General features: G+C 54.8%; 9 protein-coding genes across 9 annotated transcripts; 3 read left to right on the forward strand and 6 right to left on the reverse strand.

Annotated features, from left to right (window-relative positions):
* Positions 1-90: 90 nt before the first annotated feature.
* Positions 91-1041, reverse strand: BU25DRAFT_187813 (uncharacterized protein). Its single transcript, XM_033700974.1, has one exon. The coding sequence runs from the start codon at positions 759-761 to the stop codon at positions 225-227; it is 537 nt and encodes a 178-aa protein (XP_033565640.1). The 5' UTR covers positions 762-1041; the 3' UTR covers positions 91-224.
* A 1131-nt stretch (positions 1042-2172) lies between these two features.
* Positions 2173-4984, forward strand: BU25DRAFT_437237 (glycoside hydrolase family 17 protein). Its single transcript, XM_033708990.1, has 2 exons — positions 2173-4366; positions 4420-4984. Exons 1-2 carry the CDS (start codon positions 2574-2576, stop codon positions 4571-4573), a joined length of 1947 nt encoding a protein of 648 aa, XP_033565641.1. The 5' UTR covers positions 2173-2573; the 3' UTR covers positions 4574-4984.
* A 1837-nt stretch (positions 4985-6821) lies between these two features.
* BU25DRAFT_437238 (uncharacterized protein) lies at positions 6822-7726 on the reverse strand (the record flags this gene model as incomplete). The annotated part of the gene is made up of 1 exon (XM_033708991.1): positions 6822-7726. The coding sequence occupies exon 1, from the start codon at positions 7701-7703 to the stop codon at positions 6822-6824; it is 882 nt and encodes a 293-aa protein (XP_033565642.1). The 5' UTR covers positions 7704-7726.
* A 986-nt stretch (positions 7727-8712) lies between these two features.
* On the forward strand, positions 8713-9910 carry BU25DRAFT_454903 (uncharacterized protein; the record flags this gene model as incomplete). Its single annotated transcript, XM_033709905.1, has 3 exons — positions 8713-8765; positions 8939-9484; positions 9781-9910. The coding sequence occupies 3 exons, from the start codon at positions 8713-8715 to the stop codon at positions 9908-9910; spliced, it is 729 nt and encodes a 242-aa protein (XP_033565643.1).
* A 424-nt stretch (positions 9911-10334) lies between these two features.
* BU25DRAFT_437239 (uncharacterized protein) lies at positions 10335-12103 on the reverse strand (the record flags this gene model as incomplete). Its single annotated transcript, XM_033708992.1, has 2 exons — positions 10335-11848; positions 12053-12103. The coding sequence occupies 2 exons, from the start codon at positions 12101-12103 to the stop codon at positions 10547-10549; spliced, it is 1353 nt and encodes a 450-aa protein (XP_033565644.1). The 3' UTR covers positions 10335-10546.
* Positions 12104-12377: 274 nt separating this feature from the next.
* BU25DRAFT_187884 (alpha/beta-hydrolase) lies at positions 12378-14174 on the reverse strand. Its single transcript, XM_033700976.1, has one exon. It carries the CDS (start codon positions 13838-13840, stop codon positions 12680-12682), a length of 1161 nt encoding a protein of 386 aa, XP_033565645.1. The 5' UTR covers positions 13841-14174; the 3' UTR covers positions 12378-12679.
* A 1-nt stretch (position 14175) lies between these two features.
* BU25DRAFT_187859 (uncharacterized protein) lies at positions 14176-14904 on the reverse strand. The gene has a single exon (XM_033700975.1). It carries the CDS (start codon positions 14840-14842, stop codon positions 14387-14389), a length of 456 nt encoding a protein of 151 aa, XP_033565646.1. The 5' UTR covers positions 14843-14904; the 3' UTR covers positions 14176-14386.
* Positions 14905-14933: 29 nt separating this feature from the next.
* BU25DRAFT_359770 (uncharacterized protein) lies at positions 14934-18178 on the forward strand (the record flags this gene model as incomplete). The annotated part of the gene is made up of 2 exons (XM_033703648.1): positions 14934-15217; positions 15293-18178. Coding segments are annotated over exons 1-2 (2922 nt in total), but the record flags the coding sequence as incomplete, so codon positions are not given.
* A 3278-nt stretch (positions 18179-21456) lies between these two features.
* On the reverse strand, positions 21457-22641 carry BU25DRAFT_407104 (sedoheptulose-1,7-bisphosphatase). The gene has a single exon (XM_033705456.1). The coding sequence runs from the start codon at positions 22551-22553 to the stop codon at positions 21573-21575; it is 981 nt and encodes a 326-aa protein (XP_033565648.1). The 5' UTR covers positions 22554-22641; the 3' UTR covers positions 21457-21572.
* Positions 22642-22791: the final 150 nt, after the last annotated feature.

Below are 22791 nucleotides of genomic sequence, written 5' to 3' on the forward strand. Positions count from 1 at the left end.
GGTTGCCCAAAGCTACCCAGACATCATACTCATCGAGGCTAGCGCCTACAGCGACCAAGTCCTTCACGACTCTGAGCTGGTTGTCTCGTGCTGCTTTTCTTCGACAACCATCATTGCAGTCCGAGTGCCATGAGCCTTCGAAGGCTTCGTTCATCGTACGCCAAAGAGCACGCTGAAGGGCCGAGCAATCCTCCTCTCTCTGGACATCTGGAAAACCTTCAACCTCATGCAAAAAGCAGGTGTACAGTCTGATCATGCCAGCACCTCGCCGCCTTCTCTATAGCTGCTCTGATACCTTCAAGGGGACTCGCGTCTGAAAACGATTTTCCCTTCTCTTGTAGACGCTTTAAGATGGTGCGAACGCTTTTGTATCTGCCCAAACCGGCAGCGTCCACGAACGCCCTAGTTGTGACTTCGACATTCCACTCCTCTTCCAACAGGATTTTGAGGACCTCCTCGCACCCAAACAGAGCTGCTGTAGTGATGGCGTCGCAGTCACGGCCAACCCCAGAATTGCCCACTCTGCCCCCTTTCGAGCTAGAGTCTGCTCCCGCTGCAAGCAGAGCACGTACGGCATCCGGTTTGTTGGCATAGACGGCAAGAAGTAGTGGTGTGCACGAGTCTGGATCTCGAAGCTCAAGGTCAGTTGGAGAGTCAGCGACGAGTGTAGTGATTGCTGCAGCGTCGCCTGCTGAGGATGCTGCGTGTATGAGATGATCGTGTACGCTGTTGGCATTGGGTTGTCCGCTCGAATTTGTCATGTCTGGGAGGTACTGTGAGGTAGATTGGTGAGCGCATGGTTTGTGTTAAATGGGCCTCGTCTTATGTTACTTGAAGGGCGGCTGCTCAGACAGAGCGGATTCGCCTCGCCCTTCTCCGGTTTGTTGGCGCCCTTCAGGATGCATGGATGAGCACGATGTGGTGTTGGACGTCAAGGCTGCACTACGAGATGAGACGACGTCGTCAAAAACTGCGAGAGTCGACATGGGAGGCTGTTGACTCAGCTTGAACACTTCGATTCTACGTACAGCTTGGCTGCCGTGACAATGTCATGAATATGTACGATGGTGTGGGAGTTTTGGTGTGGGTCCAGATTAGGAAGCCAGTCGCGGACCTTGAGCTTAGCGCGGCTGTACTCTTGGCAACGGCAGCAGCAGCAGCAGCATAAAAATAGTATCTATGCAAACCATCAGTGTTACGGCTGAAGAGCAAGACAACCCTTGGAAGCCTCAGCTACAGCTCCATGTTTACACTGTTCGAAAGATGCATGCCTCAATGACTCGATGCTGGCTGCTTGGCGTCGACTGGCAAGGCGTACAGCATGTTTCAAGCACTCCCCCTGTCCTACGATGATCGGTGGTGTCGTGTTTCACCACCGTGGGCAGATCTCGCATCAAGGTTGAACAAAGACCCTGGGACGACGACATGGCGACACAAGAGAGAGGTTGCAGACGTCGCAAGAATAGCAGCGAGAACAAAGAGCAGACGATCGCTGCGTAGTTACGAAGCTGGAGAGGCTGTGGTGAGCGCCGCTCGCTCTCGTGCGTATTGGAGGCTGTTTTACGAGAGTGCGAGGCGTGCTGGCTGCAGAGTGGCTATCAACGCGGCACACTCCGCGCTGAGGCCTGCGAAAACGGCTCTTGATCTCGCAAGAAGACTTCTTGCTGTGCAGACGAGATAGGCAGCGTGGTGTGGAGCAGGAGCCGCAAGTAAATATTCAATGGATAGGAGAAATTGCGGTTGAGGCCAGCCGTTGGGCCTTGCAGAGAGGGGTGTGGGCCAACTTCCTTGATCAGTTCACAAGCAGCGGGTGTGCGAGCCAGGGTGCCGCTCGAACCGGGATGGCGGGGAGCGGGCGACGCAAGCTGACGGCAGGGTGTGAGTGTCTTGAAAGGGGGTCATGAAGAAGAGTTTACAGTGAAAGAGCGCGCATCAATTCTTTGCGAAGAAGAATGCATTTTCGCAAGCGCATGCACGTCATCTGCAGGCTGAATGTTGAGACGGGAAGAGGCTGGCAGCCCCCACACTGCTATCGCCAGGCTGGGCATGACGCAGTTATCTCCAGGACCAATGACCGAACGGGCTTGGGACCCCCGTAGCGTGCAGGGACGGAGGCACTGGGAGGCGTTGGCTCGTTTCCAAGACAATCGGCTGTCCACTGTCAGCCTCTGCACCAGCCGCGTCCTTAGCCTGCTGCGTCCTGTGCTGCAACCTTGGAAAAGCTGGTGGTGCGGCTCTCTCCACTCTCCAACAACCCCGACGCTGCTGCCGCATTCATCACCATCCCTCTATTCATCGCCCGCCGGGAACAGCGCTGCCCTGCCTGCCTGCCTGCCTGCCTGCTGCCCTGCCTGCTGCCCTGCCTGCTTGCTGCCCCAACACTACCACAACGGATCCCGCCCGTCGAACGCTTCCGCAAACACTAAGACTGCCCAGAGCCCGCTTGAGAGCGACCCACCCTCGAGCGGCGCGTCGCCGTTTACCTCGACAACCAGGCCTGCCCGCCTCTGCTCTGCCACCCTCCGCAGCACCATCACGCTCTGCGGCCGCCGTGCACACCATCACCCGTCGCAATGGCACACCCGCAGTCAGAGCAGCCCTTCCTGGGCCAACAGGGCGACCCCTCGCCGGTCGACGGCCCTGACGAGGAATTCCCGCCGCCTCCGCCCGCCCACCGCGTGCCCGTTGGCATGCACGCAGACAGCCAGCACTTCCAGCCGCAGCGACCGTCGTTCCAGCAGGACCCCAACAACTATTCCGACCTGTCGACGCCCGGCAGCGAACCGCGAGGAGAACCACTCGGCGTTCCCAGCCGGAGCCCCAACGCAACGCCCTTCACCGACCAGCATGCCCACGACGGAGGCATGCCGCCGCGATCCATGTACTCGAACCGGTCATACGGCTCGCAAGTACCTCTTGCCGGCGCAGGCTTGTACGCAAGCAACCACTCACTACACAGCATGAACTCCCCGCCGCACAGTGCTCCCTTCACCGACAACCCGTACAACCGCTACTCCACTACCCCGATGAACAACGCCCACGCCATGGGCCAGATCAACCCCCACGAACTCGCCGACGACGACGACTGGGGCATGGGACCAGAGACACCGCAGGCCAAGCGTCGATCTCTCGTACCTGGATTTGGTGCATCAAGAGACGGCAGCAGGAATGGCTCGCCAGGGTCGTCGATTGCAGGCGGTGTCGCAGGAGCTGGGGCAGGAGCTGCTGCTGCTGCCGGTGCATACGCTGTCAGTCGCGATGGAAGCGGCAAGTACAACGCGGTCTCCAACATTAACGGTGCTGGGAGTGCCAATGGCAGTGGAAGCCACATTGGAAGCCACCCTGAGCTGCTAGCCGAGAAGTCAGAATGGCTGAAGCGTGACCACGCGAAGCGCAAGAAGCGGATGTGGATTGCAATCGCTATTATCGCTGTCATTATGCTTGGTGCCATCCTCGGTGGCGTGCTTGGTGCTCTGCTCAACAAGGGCGGCGGCCACGATGGTCAACACGGCGCTGTCAGCGCTGGAGATGTTGAAAACGACAACAAAGACGATCTCAGCAAGGATTCCAGTGAGATCAAGGCGCTTATGAACAACGCGAACCTGCACAAGGTCTTCCCTGGAATGGACTACACCCCTCTGAACGCGCAAAGGCCGGAGTGCGTCACGGTGCCACCTTCGCAGAACAACATCACCCGCGATGTCGCTGTTATGTCGCAATTGACCAACGCTATCAGACTTTATGGAACCGACTGCAACCAAACTCAGATGGTCATTCACGCCATCCAGCGTCTTGAGTTGACGGACATGAAGATCTGGCTCGGTGTCTGGCTCGACAGCGACAACTCAACCAACAAACGCCAAATCGCCCAGACTTGGGACATTCTCGACGAGTATGGCTGCGACTACTTCAAAGGCATCATTATCGGCAACGAAGTGCTTTACCGTGAGGACCTTACAGCAACCCAGCTGATTGACCAGGTCACCATCTTCAGGCAAAACATCACCAGCCACAAGTGCGACTTGCCAGTCGCCATGGCTGACCTTGGTGACAACTGGACTGCCGACATGGCCACCAAGGTCGACATTGTCATGTCCAACGTTCATCCTTTCTTTTCCGGTACTGTAGTCGAGAAGGCTGCAGCTTGGACGTGGAATTTCTGGCAGACCAATGACGTCGCATTGACAGCCAGCAACACGGACATCAAGCAAGTCATTGCTGAGGTCGGCTGGCCGTCAGGCGGCGGTACCAACTGCGGTGGAGCTGCCACGTGTACCAACGGATCCGTCGCTGGCATTGACGAGATGAACCAGTTCATGGAAGACTGGGTTTGTCCCAGTTTGAAGAATCAGACTGAGTATTTCTGGTAAGTAGCATCGTGCAGCAGACGTTGACATGCACATACTGACATCATTAAAGGTTCTCGGCATTCGACGAACCATGGAAAGTCCGCTACAACGAGGACGGGAAAGAGTGGGAAGACAAGTGGGGTCTCATGGACGTAGACCGCAACCTCAAGCCCGGGCTTAAGATTCCCGACTGCGACGGCGCAGCGCTGCCAACCTTCGAGTAGTTTTCGCTTCGGCGTTCGATAATTTAGCGACTCACATTCATTGAGCACTCGGCTCTGCATGATAGCTCGGCGTTCGGCGGCGTATCGGTACGAAAGTTTTTGACATGTTGGCGGCGACGTTACCCGCACGTTTCCATCTTTGGCGAATCTGTTTCAGGAATACACAAGCATGACTGGTCTCTTGCGTTATGGCGTTTAGCATTGGTGGTTCGTTTGACACAATAGGCGGCAAGTGGAGGATAGGGTTGTGTATATGATACGAGGCAGCCGCGGTGTCGTTGGTGATGATGTACGTGGCATAGATTCGATGGAGGCATGCTATGATGCAGGTATCGTAGCGGTGGATTGTGTAGGTAGATAGCAACCGAAGCGCATAATGTGCATGGATACGAATGCAAAGATATACACCTCTTCACCCGGGCCGCGTAGCACTTCGACTGTGACGCGTACCTTTCCGACGCTGGACCCACTACTCAGCAGAACACACCGACAAAGCCACCGACTACGCGTAAAAACTTCACCAAGGACGCGCACTTCTTCGACTCGCAATTTGCAGCGCAAGGTCTCGACCTTAGACATTTGCTGTACCCCGCGAGCTGCACATCGACGCAAGGTATATAATGCTTATCAAAATGTACAAACCCCCTTGAACTTGGAACAGTGATGCAAACAGTACATCTGCACCATGGTATAGTCGTGCGGACAGGCTTGTGAGTGGCTATTACCAACGTTGATGCCCTGCATGGTGTCTACCAAGCTGTCACTACTGTCAACCAGACAATCAATAGCCACTCGGAAGCCTTCGCTTCTGTATGATGTAGAGGACTTCAGTAGCGAGCCATATTCAGGGAAGACCATACATTTTGGCAAGCACCGATAATCTCACAGGGGCGAATCTCACAGCTTCTGATGTCGCTGCAGGGTCTCGTCTCACAGGCACACTCTTGGCTTCATGTCGTGCATATGTACAGATGCAAGGTAAGACATTCATCGGACATCGTGTAAGACGCCCTGCAGGCCAAGATGTACCGGCTGACAGACGTGGAAGGTACACAGGTACAACAGCCCAGCCATCGCAGCCACCTGAAGGTCACAGACCAACATTGCGTGCATCGGGTAGCGGAAGACAAGGTGTTCGAAGGTATCGGAAAAGTGCTGGAAATGAGTGCGCGTTCGACGCTCCAGAGGGTGTGAGTTACGCTCCAGAGCTGTTCGATGTTTGTGGTTGTTATTGGCTGGTAAGGGCGCACCTGCTCCTGCACCTGCTCCACAGGATAGTCACGACATTGCCCCCGCCTACCGTCTAGCACCGTATCGCAGCTGCCTGTCCAGAACCCAAGGCGCTCCTTCCTGGCCACTATGCCCACGAACAAATTTGTCAACCTTCAACTGTAACGGGTTCTCCATCCACACTACACCATAACCAGCTCAGACTCACAGCTGACCTCAAGCCCTGACTTCACCTCACCGTTGCTGACAGAAACACATCTGCATGACGACTCGCTGACATTAGCCACGACCTCCACAATTCTATAGTTTATTTTGCGCAAAAAAAATTTTTTTTTTTGAGAATGGGCATACTGGCACGCTGCGCTGGAGTAAGTCGATACCGTGCGCAGCATGGTAAGGTATCTCTCTTGTTACGATGGTGCCAACGTGCATCCAGTGTCTCTCCATTCGTTTTATACCTCAATACTATCACTGCTTCCAAACTCTCAACCTTGTGCGCCAGACGGAGCTGCTCGGCCTTGCCTTCGCTGCCAGTAGCTGTACACAAAGGCAACGGTCGCCAGCAAAGGCACTGCGAACAACAACAACAACAACAACAACAACAACAACAACAACAACAACAACAACAACAACAACAACAACAACAACAACGACAACAACACCTCTAGGTCCCTGTCACATCGACTGCACGGAAACCGAAGACCGAGCTCGCGGGCAGACCAGCCAAGTCAATTCCTCTGAGCTGAACGCAGATCACCAGCCTCCACACGCCAGCACATTACCGTGCCGGTAGCCGCTGCCTGAGTATACGTATCTAGCTCACCGTCTCATCCAACGTCCATCAGTTCACGAGAAATCGCAAATGCACATATCGAGATGAAGAGGATTTGAAGATGCGGTATCGATTTTGATATCAAACATTACAAATAAGTAATAAGAAGTATATACATCGCAGCCCTCTTGGGAACGAGAACAGTCGTACTGACAATCGCTAATCTTCCAACACCACAATCAAGCTTTAAGAGGAGATCTCAACAACAGCAGGGCCAGCGAGGATGGTGTCGTCAGTAGCGGCAGTGTTGCAACTGGTGAGGACGACGTAGCTCTGGCCGGCGAAACCCTTGGGGACAACGACGTCGTAGCCACCGTTGACAGCCTTGGCCTCGACGAAGGTGGGGCCGGTAACGGCGATGAAAGCAGCGTAGACGGTACCCTCAATCTTGTAGCCGGAGGTGGTGAGCAGAACAGTCGAGCCAGTCTTGATGGGGGTGTCCTTGCTGGAAGCAGACAGGCTGGGGAAAGCCTTGACGGGAAGAGGAGGGTTTTCAGAGGGGCAGCTCTTGATGAATCCAGCAGCGAGGGTGTAGACCTCGTTGTAAGAGAGGGGAGCATCGAAGGGCTGGGGGAAGGGGCTCTGCTTGTTGACGCTGCGGACGTAGGCGCTGTGGCGGGCCTCAACGGTCAGGATGGAGCCAGCAGCTGTGAGGTAGGTTTTCGACATGATGTCGGCAGCGGCACCGAGGTAGGCGCTGACACCAACGCCCTCAAGGACGGAGGCGGTGGCAAGGAAGGACTGAACACTGGTGACACCGAAGGCGTAGGTGCACTCCTTGACGGGCTTTGCGCCAGCGGCGGTCAGGGCACCAGACAGGAAGCTGACGTGCTGAGCCTCATCAGAGCCGATGGTCTTGATGCGGTTGTAGACCTCGGAGTCGAAGCCAGCAGCCTTAAAGTCAGCCTCAGTGAAGTTGGCAAGACCCTGGCGGTAGAAGGTGTTCTCGAGGTGCTCGAGGGTCAGAGCGTAGTTGAGGATAACATCATCGGTAGGGCCAGTAGCACGCTTGGTAGGAGCGGCGGAGGCAACAGCAGCCAGGGCAGCGACAGCGAAAGTGGACTTCATTGTGATGGAAGGAAGTGTGAGGTATGGGCCTAAAAGAATATAAAGGTCGAGAACGTGAGTGAAGCTGAAGACTGTTAAGTTGCCTGATGATAACGATACACAAGGAGATTTCATCTTTACTTATACAACGGCTCTCGACCCGTGGTCCTACGAGCAGATGGCTTGCCTCTCTTCCACGCACTCGTCGCCAGTCCACATCCATCAATATTCTTACTGCTTCTAGCAACGACCTGCAATAGTGCGGTACCCTGTGCTTCCGGCGGCCTCATCATAATTTCTAGTATCGCCCTATTATGAATAAGATCCCGCTTTCAAGCGCAGCGCCCATCTTAGTCCGGAAAGGGAAATTTGTAATGGCCCTCGAAAAGGTAGTCTAGAGGTGAGCAGCCTCGCCCGTTCCCCGCAAAGGATGAACGCTCCTGTACCACGGAACGCTCGCTTCCGAATAAAAATGTATTTTGCGCGGTGACGTCGAGCACTAACGCGCGGTAGGGTCAGGAGAAACAACATTCTAATTGGTCGATCGTTTCGAAACTGGGGCTGGTGTGGAATGCCATCCTCGAAAGTGTCTAGTGGGCTGGATGGAACATGAACGTTCCGGGCGCGAGCTCCTACAACAACACTACGACACACCACGAGACGGCACTTGCCTTGCTCATCTTACTGATTTGGATAATTTCTGTAGTCGCACAGGGCAAGAGAACGGTAAGTTGAATTGCCGAAGATACAGTTGGCTGCGTGCTACCTTGTTTGAAAGCGGCAACTGCACCTGACTGATCATCGATATTCGCGGCGTAGAAGCGGCGAACGCAATGAATTCAGACTTGAGCGAGAAGGCTGCTGTCTAGAGTCGGGAGGGGGGATTAAGGGACCATGGTGTGGCGTCGATCGGTATAACAACTCACGGTGCTATCTTGCTTTCGCTTTTAAGTCAAGTCTTTTGAAGCCACTCATTCTACAGTCCCCTATTACCCCTAAAGTTTGCTACGTCAATCTCAAAATCATCGTCATGAAGTCCTTCTCCCTCATCGGCGCTGTTGCGCTCGCGGCTGGTGTGTCTGCGTAAGTCAAAACTCACGCCTTATACCTTCTCTCCTGCATCTGCCTTCAAATGACGCCAACTTCCTTCACCCCATCCACACTCTTCATTCCTCCGTCCATCACATCACGCTTCTTAATCACTCCCCTACTTTCCCCAGGGTGCGATCCATCAACGACATACTAACACACAACAGCCAATACTCCGCCGCCCCCGTCTCAACCCCAGCCCCGACCTCGATCCCCGGCGGCTGCAACCCCGCGCATCCCGGTTCCTGCCCATCGTCTTACTTCCAGACCATCCCCTCGTCTGCCACCCCCTCTGCATCCAAGCCTGCCTCCAGCACCCCCGCATCCAACACCCCTGCTGGCTCGTCCAAGGCCTCTGTCCCTGCTGGCTCAGTCACTACCACGATTACAGCCAAAGCAGGATGTCCCACCGGTCCTGCCCCGGATGTCACTGTGACGCGCTCCAATGCCCCCGTGCCCAGCTGTGAGGCGGGTAAGAACGCGACGAAGCCCAGTGTTGTTAGTGCGCCTGGGTATGGGCCGCCTGCGCAGTCTGGATCGGGATCTGAGTCTGGATCGGGAAGTGGTATGGGCGCGGGAAGTGGAAGCGGCAGTGGCAGTGGAAATGGAACGAGGACTTCGACGGGCCAGCCTGCGCAGTTCACTGGTGCGGCTGGCAAGACTGCGGTCTCTGGTGCTTTGGCGCTTGTTGCTGGATTTGCTGCTTATATGTTGTAAGATTGCGAGTGTGGGAGCTATGTGGAGAAAGGTGTAACAACTGGTCCGATGTGGATGTTGTATATCCCCTTCTTAGGCGCTGATTTGGGGTTTGTGTATGTTGATTGTATTGCTGCTGTCGAGAGGGTACAGATCGAGAGAGGTAATAGTAATCCATCCATCCATCAACAAGCGTCTTCCCTTTGATCTATACAACACCCATGCTTTTTCGGTCTTTTAACATGATTTCCTCCCTTCTTACCTATTTGATTCTACTTCAGCGAGACGTCTCGCAAAGCTACAATGATCACAGTGCTTCTGCTGCATGTCACTGCGGTAAAGAGACGGAGAGGCTCATGGCGGGCGAGCTCCTATTAGCTGGGCGCCATCAGCGTACTATGTACCGCACCCTCATGTCCTCGTGCGTCAACCTTGGCGCGTAAGCTAGTGGCGGCGACACCATTGTCAATAATAGCCTCAAATATACCACACTTTGCTATTTCTGTCTTGGCGTGAGGCTTTCTCTACTTGCAATCACGGGTGGATCGCAGACTGGTAGAGGAACCCAGGAGCTTCACGGCATCTGAGACGAAAGCTGTCGTTCACGTTCCCTATGACTTCTGGGCATGCAAAAAAATCAAAGAAAATTATTCATGTGAGATTCGTAACGTAGCAGTACTCCTCAACTGTTGCCGCAGTCGATGCCGTTCGCTGGGATCTTTGTGTATAACACATTCCTGGTGTACACCCTATCCGTTCTACACCAACCACGCGTCTAATTTTCAAAAAGAAAAAATGCAGCATTTTGTATATACAGTATCAATAAGATGATAACCGTGAAGGTTTCACCAAAGCATCCAATATACCGTCCCGTATACAGTCCCGTCCTTGATATTCCGTCGTCGTGGCATCTTCATGCCTTCGAAAAAGATCATTCCCATCCCTTCTTTGCACCAGAACGGTTGTGTCCACAAACAACTCTGTTATAATAGACTCAATATCGTCCGGCGTCGTCAAGTCGTATGCAGCTCCGTTCCAGAGCGGGCTCTCCCAACATCTCGTCATCCCAAACCCACCGCTCAGGAATCATACACAGCCCCATACGCCGCCAACCCAGCGATCTTACACTCATCCACCACGTCCTTCGTAACCTTCGGATTACTAACAACCATCACCGTCTCAATACCTTCGCTCATAGCCAAATACCGCGCCTCAGACGCGACATCCGGTCTTCCTACCTTACTATCCCACACCCGCGCCTCCTTATCCACCTCCCACACCGCATCGAGCACAAACGCCCAGTGCGGTGCGTAGGGGTCGTACGCGCACCACATGACTTTCACTTTCCGGCCCTGGGCGCGCATGTGTGTGACAGCGGGAGAGGCGAGGAGGCTGAGCATGGGGCCGATGCCAGCGCCCGTTGCGATGAGCAATAGCGAATTGAACAGTGGCGCGAAGGTGAGGAAGTTGAGTGTGGGAGGGTGGCGGACCCAGAGTTGTGTTGGCGGGCAGGAGATGATGGAGGCTGTCCAGTCACCGGCGCGGGAGATGATGATTTTTGCAGTTGTGTCTGTAACAGGTATCGTGGCGAAGGCGTGCCATTCTGTCAGAGGCGCGACTGAGGTCCGGATTGTGCTTGTGTAGGGCATCGATGTGTAGGGGAAGGTAAGTTGGACTTCGCGAGCGGAGATTGGGTGAGCTGTGATGGGGACGCGGCGGATGCGTAGCCAGGGGAGGATGATGAGGAGGGCTGTGATGGCTAGCATCCATGTTGAAGGGTGAGCGTAGAGTGGCGTGACGGCGTCTGGGGTCAGAGTGGTGATGCCGGCGTGGACCCATAGAACGAGTAATGCGGCCCATCCGCCGAAGCGATGCGTTGCTTCGAAAGTGTTGTGGAAACGTACTCGGAATCGGGGAATTGCTGTTAAGCAGACTATGAGAATGGCAAGCAGGGCGGTGTACGCTAAAACGATGTCAATGTAGAGTGATGTGGTCATGTTGCCTAGCTGCAAGAAGTTGAGCACCCGAACAGTGTTCAGACCAGTGAACATGATGTACCAGAGCAGCGCTGACAGTGCGCATCCGATGTGTAACCCGCCATAGTGGTGAAAATCGCCAATGGCCTTACGTAAAGAGAGTGGGAGGGTCGGAGGAAGATGGGAGACGAGCTTGAAGCTGAAGTTAATGACCTCCTCTTGTCGTAACAGAACGGCAGCCATGATGTTGGCAGCTGTGGCTGTCAGGGGCGTCTCCACTGCGGTATTGACGACCATCTGGGAGACCCAGACTCCAAGGTTGATCATGATGACACTAGATATCAATACTCGATATGCTGTCAGCCAATGGAGACAGAAGCGCCGCCGTCGTCCAGAAGCGACTCGCTCGTGTGTTGGACATGCTTTCTCGTCTACTGCTCCAGTCGGTGGGCGCGGCGGTGGACTCGATTTATCTTCACTAAGCTGTAGCTCCAAAGTTGATGTACCAAAGCCTTTCCTCCAGTCTTGTGAATCAAAAGTCGATGCTGAGTCGAAAGTATTGTCAGTTTCACGTCGTGTCCGCGCGCTCTGGATAGGCTGGCTGCTCACTAGATGGATCCATGACAGCACATTGCTCAGACCGGCTGAGAAAATGGCCATCGCTATTTGAAATAGCAGGCTGCAGAAATGTAGACATTGTGGAAGATTTTGCGGAAGTATTGCAGGGCGTTGATTATTGGATCGGAGTGAACGTGCGCATTATCTACCACCAAGACCCCGCATGGTGGTTGAAAGCGATCGAGCGTCAAGGCGTTGGGGACGAGACTTTGTGGAGGAAATTGTCGAAATATTCAACGGGATGGACTTGTGAGAAGCTTTGGGGGTCGATCATGATGACTGTGCGTACACAATGCATGGTAGTGAAGCATTGACCCACAACATTTACGATTCTCGGTCCGCGGCAGTGAATTGGCATGCGATGACATCACTCTCGTCGCAGGAATGACTTACGAGGTGAAAGTAACAGTTTTGGCACAGCCTTGCCGGTAACCACGGTCACTACTGTGTTGAAAGATCCCAGAAGTTGTACCAGAGACTACATCTCGTAGCTCAATTGCAGCTGTCATCACAATTGGTGGTGGGCTGATGATGATGAACGAAGGTGTGTTTCATGTACGCAAACGGAAGACGATCTCGAGGACCAGCCCGTGCCTCAAACCAAGGGCGGACGCGAGATCAGAGGTTGCCAAGAAACTGCAACATCTCTTTAACGACCTTCTCCGGCTGTTCCTGCTGCGGCCAGTGACCTGCGCCATCGATGAACCTGGCACCTCGGAAATCAGAACAAGACTTTGGGTAGTCTTCAATGGCTCCAGGTTCCTGGTAGTTGCCCCAATCTTGCTTTCCAGAGATAAAGATACTTGGGCATTCAATCTTCTTGCCAGCGAACAGTTCGAGATCCTTCTTTTTGGCCGGGTCTGTCGTCGTGCGGTAAAAGTTGAGTCCACCCTGGAAGCCAGTTCTCGACCACTCTTGAACGTAGACACCTAGGTCATCATCAGGCATCCAGCGCTTGGTCGCAGATGCGTCTTCGGTCTTCATCATGTCGGCGATGGTGTCTGGCATTGATTTGTTGAGCGGCATAATGTAGTAGTAAGGCATCTTCGCTAGTTCTTCTGCAGACCACTCCTTGAGCGCCGAAGGGTTGTTGTTGCTCCAATCGGCGGACTTAACGTGCAAGTAGCCTCGCAAGTACGCTTGCATGCCTTGAGGAGGGTTGTTCCATTGAGGGCCAGCTTCGCTGGTGCTGTTGTACCACTTGTAGTGTTTTCTCGGTTCTGGTAGCTTGGCGAGCTCTGCTTGTATGTCGACTGGTGCTGCGGGCGGCTCGTCTCCGTTACGAAGATTGAAGGGCAGAGCTGCTGGCGCTTTGAAGGGATGGCTCATCATGATGCAGCTCTTGAACAGATCTGGACGGATGAGAGCACTCAGACTTGCGGTGACGGCGCCAAAGTCGTGTCCCGTGATGCAGTTGACCTCACGGTAGCCCAGGGCATGGACAAGGGTAACGACGTCGCGAACAATCGTGGTCAACGTGAACTGAGACATATCAGTTTTACCGAAAGGCGAGTTGTCCCAGCCTGCGGTACGTCCATATCCTCGTTGGTCGAAGGCAACGACATAGTAGCCTGCATTAGCAAGCGGGCCCATAATCTTCCTCCATGAGAAGGCGAGCTCGGGATATCCATGGATCAAGATGACCAGAGGTCGGTCGCGCTGCGGTGTATATCCTGCCTCCAGGATGTGAAATGTGAGGCCATTTGATGGGCAATGAACATAGTTCTCGGTTACTCCGGAAGGTAGTGGCAGTGGTGGCAGGTCGGTTGAGGAATACATGGTGAAGGTGTTTGAAGTTTAGCACTTTGATGGCAAGTAGTATTGTATGTACCTTTCTGTAAGTCTTGCTTCACCTTTGCAATGGCATTAGTTGGTAGTCGTGTTTGTAGATCTGTCAACGTTGATTGAGCCACGATCTCGGGCTTGCATGTGCGGGGTGTGATGTGCATCGGCTATATATCCGCCTAGCCTCGGAAAAGCTTAAATGGAGGCACAGCTGTAGGAGGGTTTTGTAAGTCATCTTTACCAGGGTTGCAATGTAGACATCTCGTCACAGACTGTGCACGTGGTTGCACAGTCGCATTGTCGAGGCCAAATCGAACTTCATGGTATCATGCGTGCTGGAATTTGTAGCACATTGTCTATTCCACCCCATAGCAAATACCAATTGTATCGTATCGCGTGTCGTTGCATCCTGACCTTGAAGTTGTCAACACCATCACAGCCACAAGTCGATCTGTCAAAGCTCTGTCACAGCTCCGTCAAAGCGTGCCTGGAAAACTGGATCTGGGAACTGGGAATCGCAAAAGGCTACGTCATGATGTACTAGCCTCTTCTTAGCGAGTCCACTCGAGGCGTCGGTGGTTCTGGTAGATCAAAGCGGGTCACTATGGTTCGCTGCAACCTGCAAATCAGGGTCTGTGTGTCGCTGTGTCGCCGAGGCCACGAAAGGCTTGATTCATGCTGCGAGAAGCTGAATAGTAAACAATGCAAAAGGTTGAGCTGAAGGGGAATTCCAGTGGGATCGCAAAGTGGTTCTGACAGTTGAGTGTCTGAGGTGTGGCGGCAAGAGTGAGTGATGCCCAAAATGTAGCTGGATGTTTCGAAGTCGAGCAACTCCTTCCGCGTTTGGCAGCAGCGGTACCCTCGACGCCTGAACAGGCAGACGCTTGAACAACCACTGAATCGTGAACACGCTGCTCTGGATGAGACGATGCTCTGTTTGAGCTTGTTTCCGCAGATGCAGCGAATCCTCCTGGCGCAGGTGTTTGAGGGCTGCATCACCGTGGAGCCAAGGCCTCACGGTCCTCCGCTCTAGACAGTTAGTGGACACGGATGGTGACGATCAAAGCATCTCACGGCCGCGTTCTGCCAACTAAATAAACATCCTACTCCTGGCGCAGCCTCAACGCATCCTTTGCGAGGCCCATACTGCTCTGTACTCCCTCAATCCCTCTGCTGCCGTGTCACCACGTCTGTTTGTGCGCTGGCCCAACGCTCTCTTTGCTGTTCTGGCGCATACGTCACTGCGCGCAAAACATTCACACCTCCGAGCATTCCACAGACAGGCGATGCAGAGCAGTCGCGCCTGCCAGTAATTTCTAATTAGCCACCACAACCATGTTCTCCAAACGCAGGAGAGCAGTCTCCAATCCGGTAAGAGCGCCGCGATCATGTCTTCTGATCACCACCACCGCAGCGACGCGATGCTAACCGCCGCCCGCGATGCAGCCCCAAAGATCAGCGCCGCCCCCGAGCGCGTCTGCATCGCTCGCAGCCACCAAGGCCTTTGTTAGACACCAGGCCTCTGATGCGAACCTCTCCAATGCTGCCGCCGCCGCCGCTCTGCGCTCACATGCCACGAGCCCTACCCCTGTCGGTGAACTGGTAACCAAGCGCATGGTGCGCCGCGGCTCGACGTCATCGCAGGGCAGCCAGAGACCACAGGACCTCCGTCGCCAATCGAGCTCAGGATCTATGACCGAGCGCTCCTTCCGCAACTCGTCGCCTGGCAGAGGCAGCCCCGTCATTCCGCCTGTTCCCGCTGTTCCTCCAAATATCCCTGGATCCGGTGGCAGCGTACATCGACGTGCATCCAGTCTCGAGCCCGTCTACCGTGGAGGATCGCCGACGCAACGAGGTGGAGGCAGAGGCGTCAGCTTGGATAGGGGCTCTGGGCCGTCAGTGAACCGGATACAGCGCGTGGGAAGTCCGCTCGCCCAAGTCTCAGAGGAGGGACAGGACCAGAGACAGTCGGTCAACTTTTCGCGTCCAATGTCTCCAGGGCTTCCAACAACGAGTGGCGGACCTTCGAGCAGCCATGGGTGGTTCGGCGGACCCGTCGTCAACCAGGAGGCGGTCCAGCGCATGGCATCTACACCACGACCGAAGTCAGCAGGAGGCGTCAGCAATGCCTACCTCAACAACACAGCACAGTCAGTGCAGAACGCGGCCAACCGTCCTGTGAGCACCCACTATGTGCAGCAAGGACAAGAGGGCACGCGACTTTCGAGTGGCAGCATGCGTGCAAAGCCGTCGGGCACAGCTGTACAGTCGAGGTCTTTCCTTCCAGCAAGAACGCAACCGCCGCGGCCTGTAGACCCCAAATCGCCCGATGCCGTCTACGACCCTTCAACGAGGACCTTCATCCACAAGCAAGACGCTATGGACATACATCGCGAACAGCACGAGCTGCCAGAAGAGCCTGCCCAGCACTACGTCTCTCAGCACCTCCAATCATCTGCGCCAATGCAATCTGGTCGCGGCCGCACACCGAGCCCTCTCCGTTACTCTGTGCAGCCAGAGCAGTCACCTCCTCGCTCGGTGGCGCAACCACTGCTGCCCAAGCTCAACACTGCGGAGACACGAAGATTCGAAGACCGCCCAATGACACCTCTATCGTCGCAGCCAAGCTCTGGAGCAACCCTCGCAAGACAGCACTCGGAAGATTACGCGAATGCTGATATCAAGCCAGTGGACTTTATCCCTATAGAGATCGTTCAACCCAGCACCAGTCAACAGCCCGAGAGCCAACTGTCACCGCAGTTTGCACCGAATCAGGACAGCTCGTACCCACCCATCGGCGCGCCGACCAATACGACATCCAATGCACGCGTCGAACAGGTTCACGACAATGTCAGAACAGAACGACATGCTTCCCTCAGCCCAGCCCGCCACGCTACTTTTGCCCCGAACACGAGTGTGCTAGCTGGCTTAAAGCACGAGCCTTTGCCTCGCTCCGTGTCTCCTGCCAAATCTGCTCTCAAGTCATCGCCTTCAGTCTCTAGGCGCAGCAACTCGCCCCTTGGACCGGCAGGACGTGGCTACAGCAAAGCGGCTTCCAGCAACGCGTCTGACACTGCATCTGAGAGTGGCTACGGGAAGAAGAAGAAAACAGTACGAGTCAGTTTTGAACAGGAGCCTACTATTGCCGGTCATGCTGCGTATGGAGATATGGAGATGCCAGTTTCGCCTGCAGGCCCAACACCATACAAGCCAACCCCAGCTGCTGCCAAGACCGAAGACGAGTTCGAAGACTTCATGAAGCCCCGCCCAGCTTTGCCATCTTTCGGAAGCGTCCGCGACAAGACTCGACACCGCGCTGAAGACGACGTGCCTCAGAAGGTCACCGAGACTGTGTCCACACCTATGTCAGCATCAGTGGCATCTGTGGGGGAGCCATGGGAAGCATCTACCGACCTTGGACTGGGCCACGTGGTTGCTCAGGACTTCGCCTCAAAGAACACAACTGCCCATGACCCTCTGCCGCCACAGGTCACTTCGGTCGAGGGCAGTGGCTATGTATCCGACTCCAATTATTCAACGGATGGTGAATCCAGTGTACGCAAACACGCCGACCCAGCGACGACATCGCAGTCCTTACCCGTTCCTGAACCGAAGTCTTTGACGAAGCCAACGGCAGAGCAACCCTCTACATTACCAGCCATCTCTGAACAGGTCGTTGAAGTGCCTAACATCGCAGTCCTGCCAGCAACACCGAGTCCATATGAGCACTCTGAGCCACAGTTCCAGAGCATGTCGGCTCCTGGTGGCTGGAATGATCAAGAAGAGAAACCGTCTGCTACAACGGCGTATGCACCTGTGCAGTTCGCACCGATCGAGACCCCCGCTTCGATGCAGCAACAACTCAACGAGCCGCCCAGCAGCACCGGTCATGACGGCGATACCACCGATGACGACAGCAGCGTGTACAGTGACGCCTACGAGGACATTTCTGATATGGAGGGTGGCTTTGGCAGCATCAACGCAATCGTTGAAAGCCCAGTGGTTGGATCAAGCCCGGTGGTTGGATCAAGCCCTGGCTTGGTGGCTTCCAAGTGGGCCGATAAGAGCGTCACCGAGAGCCCAACTCCTCAGTCCAAGGGTGGCACTTCGCCCCTCGCCAAAGATCAGTCTGTGGACACATCTACAAGTGATTGGGAGGCTGCAAGAGCGCACTGGAGTGGCGTCAACCGACTCAGAGATCACGTCGACGCACCTTCTGCGCAGACCCATACGCATGCGGAGAACGTTGCTGCTCGTGTACTACAAGCCCCAGTGCAAGAGGAGGAGCTTCGCAAAGAGCGCAAACCCGCGGTGCAGGCAGCATCAAGACCTGTTGCAGAGTCCACGCCACGGGTGTCGATGTCAGAGGCACCGCCAAGGGCGTCCGTGTCTTCTCAGCCTTCGCAGACACCAAACAAGCCTCTCAAGTCTGCTCTCAAGAAGACCACACCATCACCAACACCTGCACTAGCAGCAAGCTCCGGTGTGCCCCAAATGAGGATGAGCATGCGGGGTGCTGCTCCCAGCGATGCATCCTCAGGTCAGTCACAGATGAGATCTACAATGCGTGGAAATGCAAGCCCTGGACCGAGAGCTGCGCCTCAGATGCGCACCAGCATGCGTGGCAATGCCGCACCTGCAACCAACATGGCCCTTGCCGCATCACGCCAGAGTGCACCTGTTGACACGAAGGCTTCGAGGGGTGCACTGCAGAAGAAGCACATTCCAGCCGCTGTAGCTGCTTCCAAGGCTCGACCACAGAGCCTGCCAGCTACCGCTCCCAAGAAAACGATGGCCGCCCCTGCACCTACTTACGACAGCGATTCGGATGCGTCAGCAAGCAGCTTCCAGCGCAGTCGCGCCCGTCGAAACAACGGCGGCGGCTTTGCCAGGACTTCCATGAGAGGCGGACCTACAGGTTCTACTATGAGAGCTTCCGCGCCAGCCCCAGCTCAAGTTCGATCTATCTCGCCCCCCAGAGCGTCTCAGGCCAACTTCCGCCAGTCTATGCGGCCATCCTCACCTGAACCTGTAAAGTCGTCTAGGTTTAGCATCAGGTCCTTGTCGCCAGCAGGACGGTTCCGCAAGAAGCCCAAGGACGAGCCGCCCATCCCATCGTTACCCAGCCCCAAGTCCATGCCGAAACCGACTACACTCGGCAAGCAGTCGAAGGGCAGGGCACCGGCTCCAGCCAAGTCAAGCGCTTTTAAGAGCCGCTTTGCCGACTCCAGTGACGAAGATGATGACCGGCCAAGCCGTTTCACAAGTCGTTTTGAGGACTCTGACTCCGAGCCGGAGCCATACGAGCTGCCCCCTGGTCTAGCTCCCGTGCGAGGCATCCCACGCAAGGCTGGGGAGGAAGACGGCGATTCAACAGATCTCGAAGAGGAGGCCGAAGTGACGAGGCCATCGACGTCAGCTGTCACCAACACTGGTGTTACCAATGGGCATACTAACGGCGCCCCAGCTGCACAGGGCACTGCCTTAGCTGCCGGATCGTTACGCGACAGTAAGCACGCTCCGTCATCGCCGGCCACTAAGGAGAAACGAGGCTTCTTTGGTATGGGCAAGAAGAAGAAGACACCCGTCGCACCAGCGCCTGCTCCTACGCAGACTTCGCAGGTACCACAACCCTCATCACCGACATTAGATATTCCTTTACCCCCACAGCCACGTAAGAGCGAGGTCGGTGGGCCCTTGACACCTATTGGTGAAGACGAAGACAAGGAGCTCGGCGCCTCTCCACAAGCAGTCACAGCTTCACCGCAGGTCAAGCAATCTCCTAGATCACCCAAGCTCCAACGCCGCTCAACCCCTGATTGGCCTCTTGCACCACCTCCGCCTATTACGGGTGAACAGCGCCCCATGAGCTCAGACGGCGTTGCAGGCAGACCACGCTTCGGCAAGAGACAGTCGAGCCAGTTCTCTACTGCTACCTCTCCCGTGCTTGATGCACAAGGTCGATCCGTAAGCTTCGGCAGGACAGGCAAGAAGAAGAAATTCCAGGGCCTTAGGCGGGTCTTCGGAATCAATGACTAGGTTGCGAGGCAATGCTAATCGTTTGTAGTATTCCACGGCGAGATAACCTTCGCGCCCGGGTACACAAGCGGTCATCATCCTCTGCAAACTCTACCCGATCGGTTACCTCATTCGTTCGCGCATCTGCCATCATCGGCGGATGCTACCGTCCGTCTTCCCCGGGCCGGGACGATATGCAGTAGATTGCAGACCACTTTTACGATTTTGATTACCCTGTTCACACATACACTTATGCACATTTCCTTTTCCTTTCTTTTCTTCGGTTGGAGCGGGTCCTGTCTAGGATTGCAAAAGATACCATTGGATGAGCAATATTGATGTGGATAGACGCATGTGTTCTGACGCGCCACCTTCGCTTGGATTGTTAGGTGTCTGGTTAGATGTTGACAAGACAAATTTGAGAAGATGTGGAGGATGCGATGTACATAATTTCTAATCGAAATGTTTGGATATCGAGTTCGATAACAATATTTGGAGCCTTTTGGGCAATTGGGGTTGAGAAAGTGAGGAAGTGATGTGTAGCATGAGCATGAGTACAGTTACACAAAGTAAGTCGTAGCGCCATGCCTTCATGGCTAACACTGAAACATGCATGCAAATTGAAAGCAAGCAAACGTCCTGCAACAGCAGCATGGTATCCGTCTTCCCCGGTACTACAATCTCATCGTGATTATGCAAGAGGACTTGCTTTTGCCGACTCTGCGCGTGCAGTACCCGTCTCGGTACAATACAGCCCTGATACCGGCCTGATCGAGCATCCAAGTGATGAGCCCACAAGAGTCGGAAGCCGAAGCATCTGATCAGGCTCAGGACACCTAGCAACAAGCACTAGAGGAAGCAGAGGAAGCAGTGGCTGGAAGGCCAGGCAAGCGGACGCGTCGAGCAAGCGCGCACAGTCAGTGCAACCACAACCATCAGGGCAGACCGCCACCTCAACTGCAGGGCCCCCAGCGGCAACCCCCGAAACATACGCGTCCACCAGAGAACCTTGATTAGAAAGGAGACTACAGAGCCAAACTCATCGACAGTTGTCGGTACCAGCTTCCCTTGTCCGGGCGTCGTAGCTGATAATTATGAGTTCACAATCGGACTCACATCAGAAGAAACGTGAGAGCAACCCCTCCCATATCTTTCACTGTAACCAGTGATGGTGCGCATAGGTGTGTAACTGGTGCCGCTGTCAACAACAACAACGGCCAGATGGGAGGAGAATAGCCAAGGTGCTCGCATACAATGGTGATGAACTCCAGTATAGAATTGGGGCATTGGAGCAGAGCTCGATCGACAGACCAAAACTGCCGGGGTTCATCACCGTTGTATGCGAGCACCTTGGCGATCCTCTCTCCCATCTGGCCGTCCCATACCAACACAATCAGACCGACAACAGTATACCGATGTTATCGGCGAAAATTGAAGGCAAGCGATAATTTGTGGAGGACGGGCAGCAGGAGGTTGAGGAGGCACGACGGGAGGATGCAACAGAGGGCATAATAAACGATTTGCGAACTAATTGCCACATTATGAGGGGAAAGCGATGAGAGGTTTGTAGAGCGAGTCGGTAATGAATGAAGCGGGAACTCACTACACCAGTGCGCGAATCTACCTCCATGTGCCTTATGTGATCCATATTCGTACGATTTCGCGGTATTCGCTCCGCCTTCCCTTCTCCCCCATTGTCATCTCCAATTTACTGCCCCAGCAACCTCTCCCGAACAAACTCCACATCCGACGCATTCCCGCATACCAACCCTCCCCTCTCATCCGTATCCCTCACGGCCCTATCTAGTACACGCGTCCCATCCGTAGAATCCAGCGCTACACCCCCCACACACTCAACCAGCAGCGCAATCGGCGCGAGCTCGTACAGCCTGCGTAACTTCGCCGGACTCTTCTCCGTGACCGGGGACGTGTATATCCCGTGTCCCTTGACGAGGGCGTGGAAGATGTCCGGTACCAAGCCGCCAGAGTAGCGGAGCGTGTATTTCTGCGCAATGTAGTGGTTGATCAACTCCAGATACTTCGGGTTCTCAGCCGCTGAGCGCAAGTTCGCAGGTGCGAAGTAGCGGGTTTTCGGGGTGGAGGAGAGTTTGACGTTTGGTCGGATGACTTCGATATTTCCCCCCGTGAAGTTGACTTCGAAGCAGGTCCCCTCGGTTCCTGGCATACGCAGTGCAATGACGGCCGTTGTTCGCGGTCCGAGAACGCCGAGGATGGAGGCGATTTGCTTCTCGCGAGGTGTTGAGGTGGAGGACAGCGCGGACGCACCGTCCCAGATCCCGATTATGGTGCCGACGGTCCAGTTCGGGCCGATGATACTGCTGCCGTCCAGAGGATCAAAAGCTACGGTGTACTGCTCGTCAGATTTGACGTCTCCAAGGTAGGCTCGCTTCTCGACTGGGTCTTCTTCACTACTCGCAGTAGCTATCGATGGGACCTTGGAAATCGCTTCGCGGATGAGGTTTTCCGCCAGGACGTCGACGTTCAGCTGGTCATCACCAAAGGAGTTTGCACTTCCAGCTCGAGAAACCGAGGTTTTTTGGAGCGCTTGTGCAATGTCTGGTAATGTGCGGAGCAGCGCTGGAATGACTTCTTGGATCAGTGCTGTCCGGTTTGGGTACCCTGAGATGAGGGACTGGAGGTGCACGTTCAGAGGCCTGGGTTGAGCCATGGTGAATAGATCTGTGAAAGATGCCGCAAATGCTAGTATGTGAAGGGTCGCAGTGTTCAGCTTGGAATTAAGCTAGAGTTTGTTGTTGGGTTGTAAGAAGCCTCAACTTTTACAGGCAGTCTGGCGTCATAGTGGGGTATCGATAAGGGGCTTTGACTAGCGCTATGGTGGAGACTCGTATATTCAGCCTCACCAGCCTTACAGTATCAGCCTCATCGGTTTCGTCACTGGCCCTTGC

The sequence above is a fragment of the Macroventuria anomochaeta genome, assembly GCF_010093625.1.
Source record: "Macroventuria anomochaeta strain CBS 525.71 unplaced genomic scaffold BU25scaffold_4, whole genome shotgun sequence".
Classification (NCBI taxonomy): domain Eukaryota; kingdom Fungi; phylum Ascomycota; class Dothideomycetes; order Pleosporales; family Didymellaceae; genus Macroventuria; species Macroventuria anomochaeta.

Bases quoted from the DNA above. Each gene is read 5' to 3' on its own strand.
- BU25DRAFT_187813 (XM_033700974.1), bottom strand. From the start codon at position 761: ATGACAAATTCGAGCGGACAACCCAATGCCAACAGCGTACACGATCAT.
- BU25DRAFT_407104 (XM_033705456.1), bottom strand. From the start codon at position 22,553: ATGGCTCAACCCAGGCCTCTGAACGTGCACCTCCAGTCCCTCATCTCA.
- BU25DRAFT_187884 (XM_033700976.1), bottom strand. From the start codon at position 13,840: ATGTATTCCTCAACCGACCTGCCACCACTGCCACTACCTTCCGGAGTA.
- BU25DRAFT_437237 (XM_033708990.1), top strand. From the start codon at position 2,574: ATGGCACACCCGCAGTCAGAGCAGCCCTTCCTGGGCCAACAGGGCGAC. The intron at 4,367-4,419 runs GTAAGTAGCATC...ACATCATTAAAG, and splicing joins AATCAGACTGAGTATTTCTG to GTTCTCGGCATTCGACGAAC.
- BU25DRAFT_187859 (XM_033700975.1), bottom strand. From the start codon at position 14,842: ATGCAGCCCTCAAACACCTGCGCCAGGAGGATTCGCTGCATCTGCGGA.